The 19,211-nt window shown below is 43.8% G+C and overlaps 1 protein-coding gene across 5 annotated transcripts in view; it reads right to left on the reverse strand.

Annotated features, from left to right (window-relative positions):
* Positions 1-271: 271 nt before the first annotated feature.
* Positions 272-19,211, reverse strand: part of ARNT2 (aryl hydrocarbon receptor nuclear translocator 2) — a 98,886-nt gene continuing 79,946 nt past the window's right edge. For 4 of the 5 annotated variants that reach the window (XM_039557674.1, XM_039557675.1, XM_039557672.1 and 1 more), the window contains 5 exons: positions 15,639-15,738; positions 12,914-13,052; positions 9,913-10,078; positions 7,233-7,369; positions 272-4,847 (listed from right to left, as the gene is read on the reverse strand). In XM_039557674.1, the coding sequence (XP_039413608.1) occupies positions 4,749-4,847; positions 7,233-7,369; positions 9,913-10,078; positions 12,914-13,052; positions 15,639-15,738 (641 nt within the window). In that variant the 3' untranslated portion in view covers positions 272-4,748. The remainder of the gene's footprint in view (positions 4,848-7,232; positions 7,370-9,912; positions 10,079-12,913; positions 13,053-15,638; positions 15,739-19,211) is intronic. The other variant, XM_039557673.1, reaches the window with a different exon arrangement.

Raw genomic sequence — 19,211 nt, forward strand, 5'->3', positions numbered from 1 at the left:
TCAGTAGAACAGGCTGTTAATTAATGTTTTTCTGGAACACTTTTAAAAGTTGAGCTCTCAAACCATCATTCCTCTCCTGCTCCCTCTGGACAGCCTTTACAAGGGATGAAAGGGAACATCCTGTCCCCAACCACACAGCACTGGAGGAGATTTCAAAGACAAAGATCAATGCCTCATCTTCTGATTTTTGGCATTAATCTTATAATTCAGGGTTATTTCTTACTTGACAATTCCCAACAGCATATTTTACTTATTTACAGAAAGACAGGAATTAACAACAGCTCATGACATTTTTATTTTAATGAAATTTAAAAAGGCAGTTATTAGTTATACATACACACAACTGATTCTGTACTTGTTAGTCATAAATATAGAACATTCAGAAGTACAAAATACACTTTATCCACAGCACAATTTCACATCAATATGAAGAGTTTAAACAGATACGTAGCCAAGTGCCTAACAATGACAGAAGCCCATTTTTGGAGTTGTTTTTTTTTTTTTGTTCCCTCTCCCTTTTTTTTTTTAAAGACCATTAATCTACACAAAGTAATCAGTGCCCACAGTCATCAATATCATGAAATGCACTCTGGTTTAGAGTAGGAAAAGACTGACCTTTTAAAGACAATTAGATGCCATCACCTTTTCTTTGCTCCATTAACAGCAACAAGCCCAAGCCCACATTCTCTTCTTCTCACAGTTAACAACTGTGAAAAATGGGGCTCTGGCAAAAATCACCTGAAGCCAAACTTGAGCACTGCCAGGAAAAGTGAGAATATCTGAACTAGAAATTAGTCCACTCGATACCTTGCAAACAAAGAGCAACAGCAGTATGACACCAATAAGGCATTAATGACAAAATGGCTGTATTATTCTCGAAAAAAGAGTACACCTATGTATAAAAATATATGTCATAGCAATTGGGTAAATCCAACACTATTTAACACTGTGCCAGAAGTAATTAAGAGTTAAAAAGGCAGTTCTGCAAGAAGTATTTACAGTTTCATACTGTACTTCAAAAGAAAAGAAAAGGCAACAAAGCTACAAATGGAACTATCTGGTTAAAGCATCACTGTAAGTACTGCCAGTAGCACTTGTACAAGTAATGTGATGGAGTCTTGGATTGCTTGTCTGAATAAATGAATAGAAATATTTTAGTATCTAAAATTGTCTCAGTCTACATGTCTGCTCCTTGAAATAACTCACCCAGACCATCACTATTTGCAGTTTCTTGCTCCATTAGTTTAAAACCCAAAAGACTCAGTTTCAAGAAACACCGTCTTTGCAACAGTTCGATCAGAAACCACAGCTTTATTTCCAGCTTAGAAAAAAAAAAACCACGAAAGAAATCAGAAATCCACCACCTATGAAATTCTGGAAATTGGAAGCCAAAGTGCCAACAAAGCTACACTGACAGCACGTAATAAAAACATCAGCATTCCCAATGCACCTTATAACTGCAGCTATAGGATAAGTTAAGTCGCTTTAGTAACCAAACACGAGATACAGCACAGCCAAGGCTACACAGCTCTGTCAGCCACAGGACCTGGAGCAGCTGTTTGGGAGCAGCAGGCGCGGACACGGCCAGGGCAGCGCACGGCGCCCCGCAGCACGAGCAAAGCCTCACCCGCAGCGTTTGCTTGCTCAGAAGCACAAAGTTGCCAGACTCACTGATTGCTCCCTCCTCGCTGGCTCTGGAATGGCAGCCCAACGCCTCCCACCCAGGGTGGGAGAGATGGGCTGGCCAGGAATGGGAGAGGAGCAGGGGAAGGGTGGAAATGCCGAGAATAAAGCGCTGGCTCGGGATGGCACAACAGAAACGGGGGATGGTAAGGGCTGACAAGGAAAACCCAAACCTGGCACTATCCACACTGCCCTTAACAGAGCAGCCATCGCCTTTCCCAACCAGAAAGGCAGGAGGAGTCCACAAGGTGAGAAGGAGTCCATGCTCTGATCCCTCAGGCGTACTGACTTCAAAAAAACAACAAGAAGAAGAGAGATGTGCTTAAAATTCTTCTAACAGTGCACTTCTAACGGCACAACCAAAATCTGTACACAGGGAAGCCTTCTCCAGTAGTATAAAACCCACGACACGCTGAGGAAGTTATCATTGCTGATGTCAGGAGAAAGAAAATTACTTTAAAAACCTTATTTTTAAATTGAATTCAGGAAGCAAAATAAACTATAAATATACTTAGAGCAGTTTGTTGGATAAAATAAAACAGAGGAACAGCACTTTTTCACTGAATTCATTACTCACTTTACGGAGAAATTTATAAAAATTTCAGAAGAACTGACATTTATCATGTCAACCATCTTCTGTGCAGAGACAAACTGCTCACCTACTGCTCCCTCCCTCACAATCAGCCCGTTTCAAAACCCTGCACAGACACTGAGCACCTCACTCACTGGTGCAGCATCCAGGCACATCTTACAGACACCAGTGAATTTTACTCTGAGGCAGCAGAGCTTTGCCTATCCAATTCCATGAGCAGTCACTCATTTGAGCAGCGTGAGGGGAAAGGGAGATGGCTCCAAGAGAGTAAACATCCATGTATTTAAAAGAAGAGTGCATAAGCACATGGCTTGCTCACCTAAGATGGTATTTTCCTGATCTCTGGGGGAGAAGAGATAGGAGGATTTTTGTTTGTTCTCAGTGTGATTTGGTGAGGCAAGTGCAGACCAGGAGATCTGAGGCCTCTCCAGTACTTCATCTAGAAATATACAAAACTGTCCTAAAAAAAAAAGACTCCCTAGCCCCACTTGCACATAGGGTAAGAGATTGGTCCCAGATTTAGTGAGAGAAATAGTAAGGACTCTTCCTGGCTACTGAACACTGCATGCTGATCTGGGAGAAGGCTGGGACAGCAGTGTCAGATGGGCACAGCCCCACCTGTGCCAGCCATGTCCCTGGGCCACGATCGCCTGAAACCTGCATGGCCAGAGCGGGCTGTGGGGGCAGGGCCTGCCTGCTCTCCAGTATGTTATCCCAAAAATATGGACTGTGGTGATATGCACCATGTCCCCCCTCCTCAGAGACACCCCAGAGAGGGGCTATGAGAAGGCAGAGCTTAATCCTGTGAAGCCTAAGAATCGCTGCACACACTGAGATCTTCTGGATGGGAGCTACACTCTGGGGCTGCTCTTTCAAGGTCCGTGATGGCCCCTGAATGTCCAAAAGCTGAGGCAAGCTGCCCACTCCTCCTCTGCAGAGGCTGGCTACCACCACCCAACCTCAAGGTTATGAACAACCTGCATGCAGGAACTCGGGGCATCGTGAGCAATTCTTTCTCCTCCCATCCCAGAAGACATGATCAAGATAAAATCCTTACAATCCAGCCTCTGTAAAGTCATCATGCATATGAAATAGTGAACAAAAAGATTCCTACCACATCTCTGATGAAGACATAAGGCAGGTGACTTGCCCAAGAGGAAGGTGATTAACTTACCTCTCTGGAAAAGCATACGGCATTCAGAGAAGCCAAGAGTCCTCAACAAACTTGGTAAGCTGAAAATCCCATATTTAACGGAATAGGGTTAACAGGGTTTAACAGAAGCATTTGCTTGGGAATCCAAGCAAAAATTCAAGTTATCACTGTGTATGCAGTGGACAACAGTCCAATCAATATCTATTACCAACTCACTCTAAAAAAATTACACACTACAAAACCTTCTCATTGCTTGCAGCAAATGAGCTTGAATGATTTCCTAGTAACAGGCCACCACCCTGCACTGTTAAAATGTGAGGTTTCACAGTATAAAAAAGTACTTCACAGAAAGGAAATGCAGCTAATATAGAAAATGCAATCTCGATGTGTTTACAGTCATTTTTTAAGAGGCAATATTTTTGGGAAAGCAAGAACAATAATAGTTAAAGCAGCCAGTGAGAAATGTACAAGGTTATAGGCCTCAATTCAGTGCAAAACCAGACTAATAGCTTATGTAAGTAAATGTTTGTTCTGAATAGAGAACCACCTGAATTAAAAGTAAGAACACCTATGTGAAGTGATGGAGACTTCCACGATATTCAAATCCTTCACATACATCATCAACCTTTTCAGTACACTCCAGAATGGACCCTTTGTAAAGGCAAAAGAAACCAGTACAGGAAATCACTTCATACAGCACAAGATATACATAAAGTACCAAAATGTACACACATTCAAGTTTAAGTTAGAAAAGGCAGAGCTGAATCTTCTGGTGAGAGAGGCCTACATTATGTTGCTTAATCTCAACATTTAAAGTGACCTAAAACCTACAAGAATCGAAGAAAACAGAATATTGTGTCTGCTTTCAGAAACTTAAGCTTAAAGCAAGGCATCGAAATTGAGCGGTAGGCACTGTAACGAGACATGAGCTTACCTTTTCTCTGTTAGTCTTTGTTACTTCGTTATCTATTGAAAAATTACCATTCAAAGGAAATATTATGTATCATTCACATTCAAATATTTGAGACTCAGAGATTTTTTTTTTTAAAAACAAGCAAAATTTTTATCTCTGAGGTAGATGACAATAAAATAAAAAAAAAATAATGCAGCTGTCAATGAACACTACCAAGTGCTGGAGCTCCTCTGTCGGCACTGATGCACCCCAAGGAGGAGAGAGCAAGCCCTACACCACTATCTGAAACATGAGAAATGTGTCTTCTGGTTTAGTAGCTTCTATAGAAATGCAACACAGAAAAAGCAGCGCCAAAATTACACTGAAATGGCCTTGGAGAAGAAGAACTTCCATTTCTGCTTCGCAAGCTACTCGGAAAATGGTGGAAACATGCCCAGGTCAGCAAAATCTTCAATGTTGTAATTGCCAGTACCCTGTGTGGGATCCCCCGGCATCGGCAGCATGTCCTGCACGATAAGGAAAAATCAAAGTGAAGTGTCACTTGCCAACACATTATCCAGACACAAACTGTTTCCTGTTCATCTTTTCAGTGTAAAACCAGAAAAGGCCAAGTTTAGATAAGTAAGGTGAAAACCAGACCTGTGCAGGGGGCTGGGCTAAGGTTTATGTGCTACTTCTGTTTTGCTGCAGTGTTTTTGAACAAGAGGTGGGACTTAAGCAGGACAGAAGTTTTGGATTGCTCCTCTGAATAAAATATATTTGAGCTGCCTCCTACTCCTCCCAGACTGAAACAGCTCCCCTTGGAATGGGCAGCTACGTACGGAGAGAAGCAAACTCTCTGGTTTCACTGCATGGGGAGTACACAACATCTCACACACTGGAGCTCCAGCTGTGTCAGGATGGCCTTGGGCAAGGTCTCATCTCCTCACCAGCACTCTCTAGGTGAACGCTGCTCTGTGGAACACCCAACACTGGACATCCACCCCAGCTAACAAGGTGCCCAAGCAGCCTTCATGAATGTACAGAGGCAGAGGAAATAGCAGGAACTCAGGAGAAGTGGGATTTCGTGGTAATTGCTCTCAAGGGTCTTGAGCCAAGTGAGGTCTCTGCAGGAGCCTTCAAAAAACACTCAACCTTTCCTCTCAGCTGGAGACTGAAGCCACAGGGAAAAGATATCCCTTGCTGAGAAAACCCGAGTTTACGCTTGCTTTTCCTGTCAGTCCTTACAATAATAAGCTCTTACCACAAAGCCAAGTCTTGTCAGGGATGGCTCATTATCCTTACAATAAAACAAAACCAAAAGAACAAGTAAGAAAGCTCACAGGATCTGCTTTGTGAAAGAACAACCAAGAGCTGCTGCATACTGTGAAGTTCCCCCAAAATAAAGACTGATCAAAATCCATCTGAAGTCTTCACGCATCCCTGTCAACGTGGTGAGAGAGACGGTGAACACGACTGGCAGAGTCTGAGCTGCCAGGGTCAACCTTCATTTTCTGACCAAAACTTGCATTTATTTCATGTTTTCCCACATTCCCTCACAGCCAAAGGGAAGCTGTAGCTGCCCCCTCCTGTCTACATTTCCATCTCTGAAGGCATTTCTGCTGCTGGGGCCTCTGTGGCAAAGTCTCCTCAGGCACAGATTCAGCAAGGTCTCCTCTTGAGTCTGCCTCTCTCCTTAAGCCCAGCTAACCCACGGCTGGCTTTGGGCACAAACAATCCAAGCTACTTCTTGGAGGCCTTTAAACTCATCCAAGTTTCTGATCACATCCAGCTATTATCCTACTTCCCTCCAAATGCACGCTCGCCTCCAAGAGCTCTGCAGATGAGCTCAGTTCTCCTTTTATCCCACGGTCCTCCTTTCCACTAACTCCATGAGAAGTTTGTTAAGAAACAAGCAAGACACTGTCTCTGCTGGCCATCAAACCATGCTGTCCTCAGCGCCACTGGAATTACCCTGCATATCCTCTTGGATAGCAACTAAACTTTGCTAACACAAAGAGATGCAACAGACCAATCCACCAATCCTGCCTGGGCCATGGCTTAGAGCACGCAGACAGGCAGTTATTCCAGATGAAGTGCTGTTGTTTGGTCTTGTGTGGAAGCATTGGTTCATGCACACAGGAGTATTCCCATGCTCACATCTCTTCTGCAGCGTTCCTGCGAGCAGCTGCACACGAGCCCAATCTTGCAGGTGAATTTACTTTCCGAAAGATAAGGAGATGCCCCACTTTTAAACCTTGCTTGGGGCTTGAACTGTCTTTCCTGCATTTATCTGCATTGTATTCTTGTAAACTGTCTTCTTCATCTAATTTAAAAACCAGTTAGGCAAGGACAAGTATGTTATTAGCCAACTTCTGAAAGCCTACTCTATATAGGACTTCACTATGTGTAGTCAAGGCTCAGAATTATAGCTAATTAGGTAGATGAAGACGACTGCTTACCACCTATCTGATATCTGACTGGGTTTAACCTTAAAAAATTATTGGTCACTATCTGCTATGCAGTATCAGACTCCTTTCCTTCATGAACTGTCAAAGAGAATGACATTGATACCTAATTGAACCTGAGAAGTCAGAGGCCAGCACCAGAATGAAAAAGACACTTCACTTGGGAATACTTCACGGGTTCTCTGCAAAAGAGGCAAGCCCTAAGTACAGGGTGCAAAGAGAAGGGAAAACAGTGTTTTGCATCAGCAAAGATGCTGCTGTGTGGCAGAAACCCAAGCCACCTCAGTAGCTAAGGGCAGCTAAGAGCAGTGCAGGCCTATGGCAGCAGACAGCAGCAGGGAAGTGCTCCAGGCCCTGCTGCACCCTGATCCTTGAGGGCCACGGCTCTTCTCTCAGAACTGAAGGGCTCTCAGAGGGACTCTGGGCTCGCTGAGCGCTCCTCACCTGGAACACCTCGGTCTGGCTGGGCTGCGGGTGCGAGTGCTGGTCGCCGCTCTGCTGGTTGTGGTGCTGGCTCTGCCACTGGGACCACACTTCAGAAGGTCTCCCCTGGAACTGCCCACTGCTCTGGCCACCTTCAGCTGCATGGGGAAGGAAAGGGCAGAAGTCAGAGAGCAGCTCCTCCGAAACATCTGCCAGCTTTGGTGCGGCATCCATCAGTGCCTGGATTTGCAAAGGAGCCTTGGAGAAAGGCCCTGAGTGACACCAGCCCCATGAGGAGGAAGCTGGAGGGCATTTCAGCCCCAGAGCAAAGCTCAGGGCCATGGCTGCACAGCCATGAACTGCCCAGAGCAAAACACACAGTGACACGGTGAGCCAGGCACTGGAAGACAATTTTCAAGCATCTCCCTGTTGTTTTTTAATCAATAATAAGGAGCGCTTTTTCATTTCACTTAAAAACCAAACTTCACCATCTGAATGCGCTTTCTCTTCAAAAAACTGAATCCTTGCAGAGCAGTGGGTGCATAGTTTGCTACTCATCTAAAAAGCATGTAAGCAGATCCAGGATTTTTTTAAGCAGATGTAGAAACACTATGATCAACAGACAACAGCCTCACTGATTAAATACAGGCATGGCTGGACTGTCTTGTCCTCCAATGATACAGCTGCAAAGGGATTTATTTAATATGCATTTCATAGCAAATTATTATCCTGTCAGTATGGTGATACTTTCTTAGAAGTCTGAGGCCATTTACATTTGACAGAGTAACAAGAATAGCAAGGCTTTATTGTAAATACACTTAAAGTGATGATTTCCAGGAGATTAATTTCTTCTAAGTAGTCTACCAGAAAAAAACCATGTTGCCACACATTAATTTGGTTACCTATTACACATACATTTTTCATGAGTACACAGTAACAGATTACACTTAAGGTGGACTCATTTTACCTTGCATTTCTACAGACTGCCACTGAATTACAATATTTTTGGACAATTTTCCATTCATTAGTTACAGTATCTCCTTCTAAGAATTAGCATTTTAGAAAGCTTGCCACCAGGCTCATGCTTTTCTTCCAAACATTTCCTCCTCTTTCTTCTTCATGTTTTTTTCTCTGTAACTGCTCCAGCTATTTTTGCCTGTTTCCCTCTCACAGCAGAGGATCAAGCTGTGTATCGCTGGTTCTTCCTGATCACCAGCATCCTCTGCCAAGGGTGCCAAATTTCCTCTGCCGAGCTTCCACACCTGTGCTGTGCCACACAAGTCTTTGATAGCCAGACTCCATCACGTCAAATCAGCCACTACTCACAGTCCCGACTTCAGAAAATACAGCCACACGTGTTCAACCCCATCCCTCTGGGTACCAGCAAAGCCATGCAAAACTGATAAAGGGAAGGTTTTACAGGAAAGTAAACAGGCTGCAGTGATGCACTTCTATCACATCCGAAGTAGATGACTACAGTTCTTCCCTTACTGACATTACCACAACCAGTAATTCAGCTGACTCAAAAACCCTGCAGACATTTTAAGGGCCAAAATACAATTCATCTAAGCTACGCCATAAAAGAAAGCTGCAAGTTTGTTTTGGATTTTTTTCCCCCTCAGAACAACACTTTGAAATTAACTGAGGGAAACAAATGATGCTTCTTTTCAGCAGAACAGCTCCTGCCAGCCGGCGGTCGAAGCCATTCGTCTCCGTGAGGGCTGTGTTATTAATAGCACCCAAACTGATGTAGGTCAGGAGATGTTTCTCATTAAGTGAAAGGGTTCTTGCCAAGTAGCTTAAGCCTGAAATACAAGGCTGTCTCATAAACAAATGTACAATGCCTGGTGCAAATGGAAATGGAGGCAGGAATAAGCTGTGTGGGAAGAATTCCATCTCAATGCCCTTTTTCTAGGCACCAGCAGGGCCCATCTGCAACAGGTTTGTGCCAGATCTGCTCCCCAGGGACAGGAGGAAACACCACACATTAGCACACTGCTACCTGTGCTTTTTGGAATTGCACATTATTATCAGCCAGTGACATTTTTCATGGAACCCATTAAATTTTTTGCTCTCGAATATTACTATTCTGGTGGAGTGCAGAAAACTTACCAAGGGGTCACCTACTGGGTCACGGTCTGAAAGCCACTAAATTAGCACATAATAGGAAAAGAAAACCATTTCAAAATCTGGCACCTACTCTGAATAGGTTAGTAGCAGTGGGGGTACAAAATAAATCCCATTTCCAGCCAAACACCAACACACAATCTCTGTGCAAGAGGACATCACCATGAAAAAGAAGACAAAAACCGAAAAAAATGCAAATTTGTGCCTTTTAAGTGTTATCCTGATAAGTAGAAAGAAATTGAAGAAGCTGACCACAATTTGGGAGGATGGTTACTAGTGATACGAGCAACTTCTGAATCTTTCAGGACACCATTTACTGGGAAAACATAAAAAAATTCCCTCATACCACAAAATGACACAATATTCTGAAGTGTATTGGATGTGGGGGAGATGCAGCGTGAAGGGAACAGGTCAGCTCTGTCCTCTCTACTCAGCAGCAGAAAGCAAAACCCTTTCACTACCTGGGTTTCCCACCCGACCCACCAAAAGAACCTGCTGGAGGATTTTTAATGGAGTTAATGCTGAAGAGTTTCGTTTTTATGAGCATTTCTGTGTCACACCATTTAAAACTTACCAAAGCCTGCACTTCGGTTTGCTAAGCTGGAGTAGGCATTCCCACTTGGAGAAGAGGTGGCTGGGCTGGACAGGGGGCTGTAGGATGATGGATCAGCTGGGTAGGTGTGACTTGTTCCAATGCCAAAGGGAGACGACTGAGCCTTGCCAGACTGAGATGGAATTTGCTGCAGAGTAAAGGGTAAAAGAAGGAAAAAGTTTTATTGTTGAGGAACAGCACAGCAGAATCACCTTTTACAACATAAAGCAAAGACTAAATAAACTCTGTGGATGCCAGCAGGCACGTTTTTCCTCTCTCAGCCATATTTCATTTCTGTCCAAGCCAGCTTACTGCTGCAGAAGGAATACAACAGACTATAAACCAACATTTACAGCTCTCCTGCTGATTAGCTCACATGTACTCTATCAGAGGTATTTGGAAAACCAGGATTTCCTTCACCACTGTTATGAGGATTAATCTCAAACAGAACAGGTATGAAGAATTCATCCTTATTTTCCAGGTGTATTGATTTTGCAGTGCCACAGTAAAATCAGTTACCTGAACGTCTTGCAGGACACATGCAGGTCTTACATGACCAGAGTATCCAGTGCTTGGGACTAAATGGCCAAAGAAGTTTCAAAACTAATGAGCTGCTTTCTCTTCCTGCCTATGAAATACAGGCAGCAGTTATTTTGCTTTGCAAAAGGCCTGGAAGGGTGAATCACCAAGTCCTGGTAGAAGAGAAGAAACAGTCTAACATTGCTTTAATTGGGCAGCTGAGTTAATTCAAAGGTACTAAAATCCAGCTTGCTGTCATTTCACCTACATAATGGCTCTGTCACAGGATCTTCCAGAATGTTACACAAATGATGAAACACTGCAGAGGCTGCTTTGAGACATGTACAGCTTGAGACTAAAGGGAGTGAAGTGTTCCATCCCAAGTCATGTGCTAATGCACAGACAGAATCTGCTTATAAACCATTTCCCACATTATGAGTAAGTCCAGCAGTCCCAAGAAAAACTCACTAACCAATCCCACAAACAGAAATTAAAAGTGATTACACCTCTGGATGCCTGTAATGATGTGCACTGTTACTGGCAATCAGTGCATGCAAATGAAGCTGGTTTTCCCTGGAAGAGAGGGATAGAATGAAGCCCCCACAATCCAAGGGGAAAAGGTCAGTGACCTGCTACACCACTCATATTACCACAGGCCTGGGCCCTAGGGTATATCACCGTGTCCCACAGCTGTAGGGAGGAGGAGGAGAGAAGATCCAGCAGGCAGGAACTGTGCAGCAAGATTGATTTATTTAATTATTTTACAAACTCTTTTACAGACTTTTTTCTTCATAATCTAATTGGACAAAGGATCAGCCACCCCTTGGGGGTGATTGGCCAAAATCCTAAAACATCCATTGTCAAAATATTTTTCTACTGTACCATAAACAAGACTTTTCAAGGCTGCAGGTGTTTGGTCATTTACATAACTCTGCTCCCTCTTCTGTGAGAGAGAAAAGTCTCTCATGGACTTAGAAAACAGCAAGAAAATCCTTGCTAGCAGCATTTTTGTATCCACACACTCAAGACACACACAAGTGCATGGGTTGGGCAGGGTCCACCCAAGGGCACTGAGGGAGCTGGCAGAAGTGCTCACTGAGCCACTTCCCATCATTTCTTAGCAGGAAAAATTCCTTCACCAAAAGGGTTGTCAAGAACAGGAAGAGGCTGCCCAGGGAAGAGATTGAGTCACCATCCCTGGAGGTGTTTAAAGGATGTGCAGATGTGGCACGTGGGGATGTGGGTTAGTGGTGGAATTGGCAGCAGTGGGTTAATGGTTGGACTGGGTGATCATAAAGGTCTTTTCCAAACTTAACGACTCCACAATTTTTGGGCAAATGCAGGGGAGCTGGGGGAGGAAAACAGATCCCAATAGGCATATAACGTGGAAGATGCTATTAAATCTTCAGTTCCAAGCTAAGAAATTGTACATTTCTGAAGGTTTCCACAATGGCAGTGGGCGCTCTGCATGTCACTTCTGCAAGGCCTAACTCTATTTTACTTTATTTAAGATGGATGAATGAATTCCAATTTCCTTACACTCATATACAAACTCAGTTGACTTGGACAGAATTTGTGCAGTAAGAGGGATGAGTAATTTGTTTTAGTCATTTTCAGCACCTTCCATATGATTTAAAGAAACGAGTTAATGTTATGACTGGATTTGATTAACCAGGTGTGACAGATAACCATGACACACTGAGGGCTGGGAATAATCAGTGATTAATGTGGAAACACTTCAGTTACTGAAACATTATTTAGTGACCACCCCAATATGCCATTCTGGCCTGCCAAACAATGGGAACTCAGGAGTGATTAAGAGCAGCATTATTAAAATCAAGCTTGATTATTTCATATTATTTGTCTTTTAAGAGCGTTTCAAAGCATTTTTTAAATTGTTACACAGAACAAGAAATGATTTCTGGGCTAACACTGACAAGCACAGCGCATCTGATGGAGGTATGTGCTGTTTCCTCCAGCACACAACAGTGTGAGCTACACTGGGCAGTGCTAACAGAGGGGCAACAGGCCGAGCAGCCTCTCTGAATCCATGCCTGGATTTGTACGTGCCCCTTCTGCCCACCCTGATAACAGTGGGTAACATTGCTGGGTGCAAGGTGCTGCTCCAAGAAAGATTTAATTCACAGGCTTAATACGAAAGCAGAAGATTTGTCCTTTTTTCCTTCATCCAGTGCACACATAAAACAAATGCAGGACAAGACCTTGCACTGGGGTTTGGGTCAGTGCAGCAGCTGCCACCTCAATGAACACCATCCCAAACCAAATGTGGCTGCACGTGGGGCAGCTGCTCACCCCGCCAAGGAACAGAAGCGAGAGACCAGCTCCACCCCAACCACAAATTAATTACACTGACATTATAAATGGGTTTACGAACACTTCTGTAAAAAGCACAGAAAGTGCAAATCTTTAATAACCATGAAAATAAAGCACTTGAAACCAGTACCTGTCCTGGAAATGGTGGGCGATTTCCTGTCCAGGCCACCTGGCTCTGGTTGAGCTGCCGGGATATCTGTGTCAGGTTCTGGCCTGTTGAGGAGGAAGACTGGATGTCGTTGACACCAGGCACGTGCACCACAGAGGAACTAAGGGTTCAGAACACAGACAGAGCCTCATTCGTAGGGCGTATTCTCAAGGCACAAACCCCAGATACAGAAATAGCGACGATACATAAAAACGAATTATTCGCTCTATCCTGATGAAAAAATGACCGAAAACCATCACAAAACTATGAAACATATTGGCATTCTAAAATGTCAGTTCTAATAGACACAGAAGGCAAAATTACTTTGATTTAGACTTCAGTAATCTCTTCGAAAGGGCTTCTAAGAATAAAAAGTCTCACACACAGTGCATGCACACTTAGCCCCACACCAGCTTAACATTTAATGCATTAAAAATCCTGCTTGCAGAGAGTATTTGAGCAGGTACTTCATCATAAATTTGTGCCTAAAGTCAACAGTATTTAAGCATTTGCTTAAATGCCATTTTAAATGAAGATGGGCACAAAAGATGATACTTATAACCACTTCCTTATTTGTTTCCTGCCTGGGAAATGAAGTATGTGCTACATATTAAAAAGAAGGGCTTTTAATTCCTTTTTTCACCAACTGATGCTGAAGAAGAACAGGCAGTTATATACCCAGGCAAAAGAATAATCAAGACAGGAAGTTAAACTCATGTAGTAACTTTAAAACACTAATAATAATAAAAAAATAATGTTTTTAAGGAACTTTTTTATATGTTAGCTGTTTCCTAATTACTGAATTTCACTAGAGAGAAATACCCAGAAATTCCTAATTATAAGAAAAAATTTATGAAGGAACAGCTCCACATCACTATTTTATTCTCATGGAAGTCTTGAGCAACAGAATCTACACAACCACACATTGTGACTGTACTTTTATACATAAAACCATACTTTTTACATGTCATATATAGATGAATAAAAATGAAGACAGTACACAAAACCACTTTTGTGCATCCACTGAAACAGCTTGTTCTTTTCTCCAATCCCTTCCCTATTGTTTATTTTCACAATCTTACACAGAAAGAAGAGAGCAGATTGGGGAAAGGAAGTAAACAAGGCTGAACAGAGAGAAAGCAGGAATCTGAATCCTCGGAGAAGGCTGACAGAATCCCTCCCAGAGTGTAAGCAAAACGTGGCAGGCATTTGAATATTGGAGTTGTTATTCTGGATTTCTTAAGCTGCCTAAAAGCAAAGTGTATGTTTAGAAATTCTTTGCAGAGTTTTTCTAATTTTTTTAAAATTTATTTTATTTTTATTTTTTTACTATCACAGAGTCTCCAAAGAGGGAAACGTAGACCAGAAAGTCCATCTAAATCTGGCTGGAGCAGACAGCAGCTGCAGGGGAGGGCTGGCCCTACTGCCAACATCTTCTCAGCTGGACTGGCAAGTCCCATCATCTAAGGAGCTTGGACTGTATATGGAACACGTACTTTGAGAGCAGGATTCTGCAGAATAGTGCCTAGAGACTGCCCAGGCTCAGTGACTGCACGGGCCAGGCTGGAGATTATTCAAAGGGGCCAGTTCATTGAGAGTGGAAGTGCTGGCAGAAATGCAAGCCATTACTTGATGTAACAGAATAGCACTAGGAAAAAAGCTATAGTTAAACATCAGGAATTAACACAGGAAACGAACAGAACACACACCAAACCCCACGATGGCAAGTCAGCCACCCAGTAGTACACAACAGCCAATTAAAAGACATTTTAATTTACTGTCATCTCCCCAAGTTATACTTGGCTCTAATTTGACAAAACACACTCACATGGATCTTACTTCTCCCCACTGAGATTATTAGCAATTACAACTTTAAGAGCACATTGGTTTAAACAAAGTCAGTGTTTGCCAATGTTTTCCAGTTCCTGGAACTGAGAGGCTCTGAATGGCTGTTCCCTCACTTTCACAGCCTTGGCTGGTCTGAACAGGAGAATGAAACTCCAGTAAGACAGTGGTGGCATCACAAGGCACTAAGGTAAGTACAGTTGCTGTTATCACACTCTCCAGAAGCGACCAGAAACGAAGACAAACTTCAGATTAGGCAAACCTGTACTGCCAGCTGGTAGGCAGTGACACACACTTACAGTAATTCAATAAAGCCTTGGAACATGCCAGACCACCACCTTACGTGTATTTGGAAGCTGCCTTAGAAAAGCATTCATGCCTCTGTCCCAGTCCTCACCCAGGACTATGGATGCAGCATCCCTCTGTTCCCTTTGATGAGGTACCCACATCAATGCCCTTCAATGCAGCCTGCAGGAGCAGTGACAGCTGTGAGTGCAAAGCAAATCTTTGCACCTTCCTAGGTTGGCTGAATGTTCCTCAGATCTCTGACCCTGTCACCTCTCAAGAGTTATTTCCCTTCAGGATTTGTTGATGCTTCTTAGCTTTTTTCCAATTACATTATCACAGCAAGAAATACCTACTTACCAGACAATATTTTTAAGAGAGATACCCAAATCATCTCAGCTTGTAAGCCCAGAGTAAGTGATAAGATACCTGCAGCAGTGAAGTGTACACAGAGTAAAATTCATTCATGTAAAGAAAGCTCTTGCACCTTGGGTTGGTTATGTTTCCACCACACTGAAGGGGGACAGTCCCCCACTCTCAGACAGAAACTGATACATTCAGGATCTGGACTAAATACCTGAAAGTCTTTCCTGAGTGTCCTGGCTGAAATGGGCTTCCCTGTGAGTAAAGCTGCTGGTTTCCAGCTGTGGATGCAGAGGCCATCATTTTTTTATCTGCTACAAGAGAAAAACAAATTACAGAAAAAGAATTTATTTAGGGGAGGAGATAATGAAGGAAGAATTATTTAAAGACAATTGCAGTGTATATATGCAGCAGGAAGTTTTCTTTCCTTCTTCAAGCTCCATGAAGAAGCCCTGTGGAACACATTAGCAATGACACAAAAGGGCTGTATGACAATTCAGTGTGAAACCAGAGGCACAGCTGGTTTGTGTCTCCTCTATACCCTCCTCACAGGCTGTGCCTCGTTAATGCCATTGTTTGCATGGAACGCTGTGCTGGTTGTGCCCTCTGGCCACACAGCCCAGACCTGCTGGAAGCTGCTCCTAACTGGACAGAGCACAACTCTGGCCAGAGTGAGGAGTGAGTGGTGCATGGCCCCCAGCCACAGAGTGGAAAGGGCAACAAAGCTTTTCTGGAAGAAAGGTGTGAGGGTCTGCCCAGGGGGATGGAGGGATGGCACATGAAACAAGCCTGGTCTGAGAAAGGTGTGATGCACGTGCACCTCCATGGCTCAGGTGAGGGCACATTTCTGGCACCAGGAAAAGCCCTCCAGCCCCACTGCTGTTACCACAGACTGACACCCCACCGGGTTAGAGAACCCAAGGGAGGGTGTCCAAGAGCTCTCTCCTAACCAGCTGCTGATCTGCTTCCCTCGGGACAGCCCAAGCAGCACCCAGCTCCCTGGCAGCCTGGTGGCACTGCCTGCTCATCTCGGGGTGACAACCTGCAGCCCCACCTGCATCGCAGCCCCACAGGTGGCTGGAGGCACTCTGCCTCTGAGTGTCACAAGACCTGCATACCTGAGCTGTGGCAAGGCAAAACACAAGTCTCTCGTGGAATGTGCTGTCCTTTTGTGGCTTGGGGGAGCCATGAAATAGGATGGGGAGTCATGAAACAGGATGGAAGCACCCCAGAGGGGTGGAAGACAAAGTGAGTAACATGCACAAAGAAATGGCATTAATTTTTATAGTCTACCCTTAATGTGGCAACTGGAGATCAATCTCTGATTGAATGAAACAAGATTGGGTGAACAGCACCTTAATTTAATTTTCTGGCACTGGATTATTCCAAAGCCCAGGGAAATCTCACTATTAGTTTTCTTAAAATAATTTACATCACCCTTTATTCACTTTCTCCATCTCCCCTCCAAGTGCAAAACACCCTGCAACTCACTGATGGTTTTGCAACCATGTGTTGCTATGTACCTGACAGGCTTAGAAATCAAGTCTGCCTCCTCATTTTCCCCTTTGCTCTTTTCAGATTCCCACTCACTTCACAAGATGCTCTCTTGGACAAAAGGCCCACTCAACTCATATGTAACAGAAGTATTTTTTAGGTGTTTAAAATTTTTTTAGCTTTCCCTAGCTTTTAGAGACCTCCTGAGTGTGACTCACCAAAGGCCTCCAACACACACCAGCTCTTCTCTGTTACCTAAGTTGTTCTTACATTATGTTCCTAACAAGAATCTAAGCCTGCCTCCCAAAAGAAAAAAGTCACCTCAAATTCCCTCAGAGGAGCCTCGGGGAGGGCTTGTGGATGCCACTGATGCAAGCTGTCATTGCTTGTCCTTTGTAAAGCAGAAATTTGTAGAAATTCCTCCCTGGCTACCTACTGGCCAGCACAGAAACCAAGGCTGGGCTGCAAAACTGTGCTCTTGTATTAAAAAAAAAACAACAGGGAGAAATGGGCACAAACCTAGAGAAGGTTGTATATATAGTAGGAAGAACTGAGAATGGGTTGGGATAGCTCTGAGAAGAAGGACAGATGAATCTGTCTTTTTCTGCAGTAATGTCATTCTTGCATGAGACGTCCCATTTTCTAAGGCCACCCTTTGCAGGGACACCAAACTCTCAGGGTTGGAAGAGACTGAGCCAAAATCCTGTGGGTGCTTTAGATATTTGACAACAACTCACCAGAGAAATTGAGAGTGCCCCAAATGAACTGGGATTCCTCAAGTGCAGCAGAGTTGCCATGGCAGCTACCAGGGTCTGTGCCACAGGATGAGGCCAAGACAAAGGGAACAGCTATACTAATAGCAAGCAGCTAATTCTCCTTCCTGAGTTACCCTGAATGCTCTTTACCCTGAATACCTCTGAATCCGGCCCACATCTCTCCCAGCTGTATTCCTACTCAGCATTTTACACACAATCCTCTGCTCTCACCTTTGGTACAGCACTGAATTTTTTTTTTTCTTTGGTATGTTTTACTTGTTTCTCTTTAAACTCTACCACTGTACTGGACAGTGATGTCCCTTCTCCCAGCAGGACCAGTATTTCCAACATTTCTGCCCCTTGACTGAATCCCTCTCTAAGAACTGCATCATCCTGTGCTTCAAAGCACTTGCATGAATCAGTAAAGCCAGGCTTCCTCTCCCAGCTTTTGGGGTTTTAATTATGTGTGGCCACTACATGCAATTATGGCAGCAATCTCCCCGTGTCAGCCCATGTTCTTACAGAATGAGATCAGGTATCAACATAATGCAAATGTCTGGCAGGCAGCATGCAGTCTTGTCAATATTGGTTTTGGACAGGGTATCTCATCCCTGACCGTGAACCATCCTTTATCATTCAGAGGAGACCTTGATCACAGCTCCCATGAGAAATTCAGAGAGGGAGAACGTCCCAAAAAAAGCACAGCCTGTAAATTGATAAGAATGAAAAGAGAAATGGCATTTCCAGGAACATAACCTCCCAGCTACCTCACAGCTTGTGACACCCTTAACCTTAACCCCTCCCCACAAACAGCTGAGAGCTGCCTGAAAAAAGAGCCAATAAGGCAGCCAAAAAGCAAGATGTTCTTGCTTGGAAAAACATATTCTGGTGTTTAGGGTTGGAGTCCTGCTACCTTCTAATGGACCCCTTTTATGGCCTCAGCTATTGACTCCACTGTTAAACAGACAAAGATGAACAGGAACAGCAGAGAAGTCCTAGCAACAGGAGGACAGAATATCAAGTATATATTGCAGTTACAATGTCTTCTCTCCATTTGAAAAAGCCAATCCAGACATAAGAAACCAATGGAGCGAGGTCACTTTCCAACACCCCTGGAGTCAAACCCTGTGGGTTGTTTCCTCCCTGCACTGCATGACACTTGCACATTGATTTATTTAAAACAAATGTAAAAATTCCTCTTTTTCAGTGAGGACAGTTAAGAACAATAAACAATAAATGAATTCTTCCACAAGCAGTGGAATTAATGAACCTGGTTTCCTACAGATATATTTCAGATGATCCCTTCAGCTGCCAGCCTTAGTGATTTCTGTCTGTTAGGGCAACAGGCAGCACAGGCTGGGGCTACTTTGAGACAGCTCCATCTGTCTGACTGGCAATGGCTGTCAAGCTGGCTGTTTCCTCTTAGAACAGGGCTGGGAAATCCTTTGGTGAGGGCATTAGTGAGGACTCTGTCCTCACGGTAATTTCCAAGGAATATAGAACAACATACTGTTCCTGAGACTCCTATCTCTCTTAGA

The sequence above is a fragment of the Corvus cornix genome, chromosome 10 (genome assembly GCF_000738735.6).
Source record: "Corvus cornix cornix isolate S_Up_H32 chromosome 10, ASM73873v5, whole genome shotgun sequence".
Taxonomy (NCBI): Eukaryota; Metazoa; Chordata; class Aves; order Passeriformes; family Corvidae; genus Corvus; species Corvus cornix.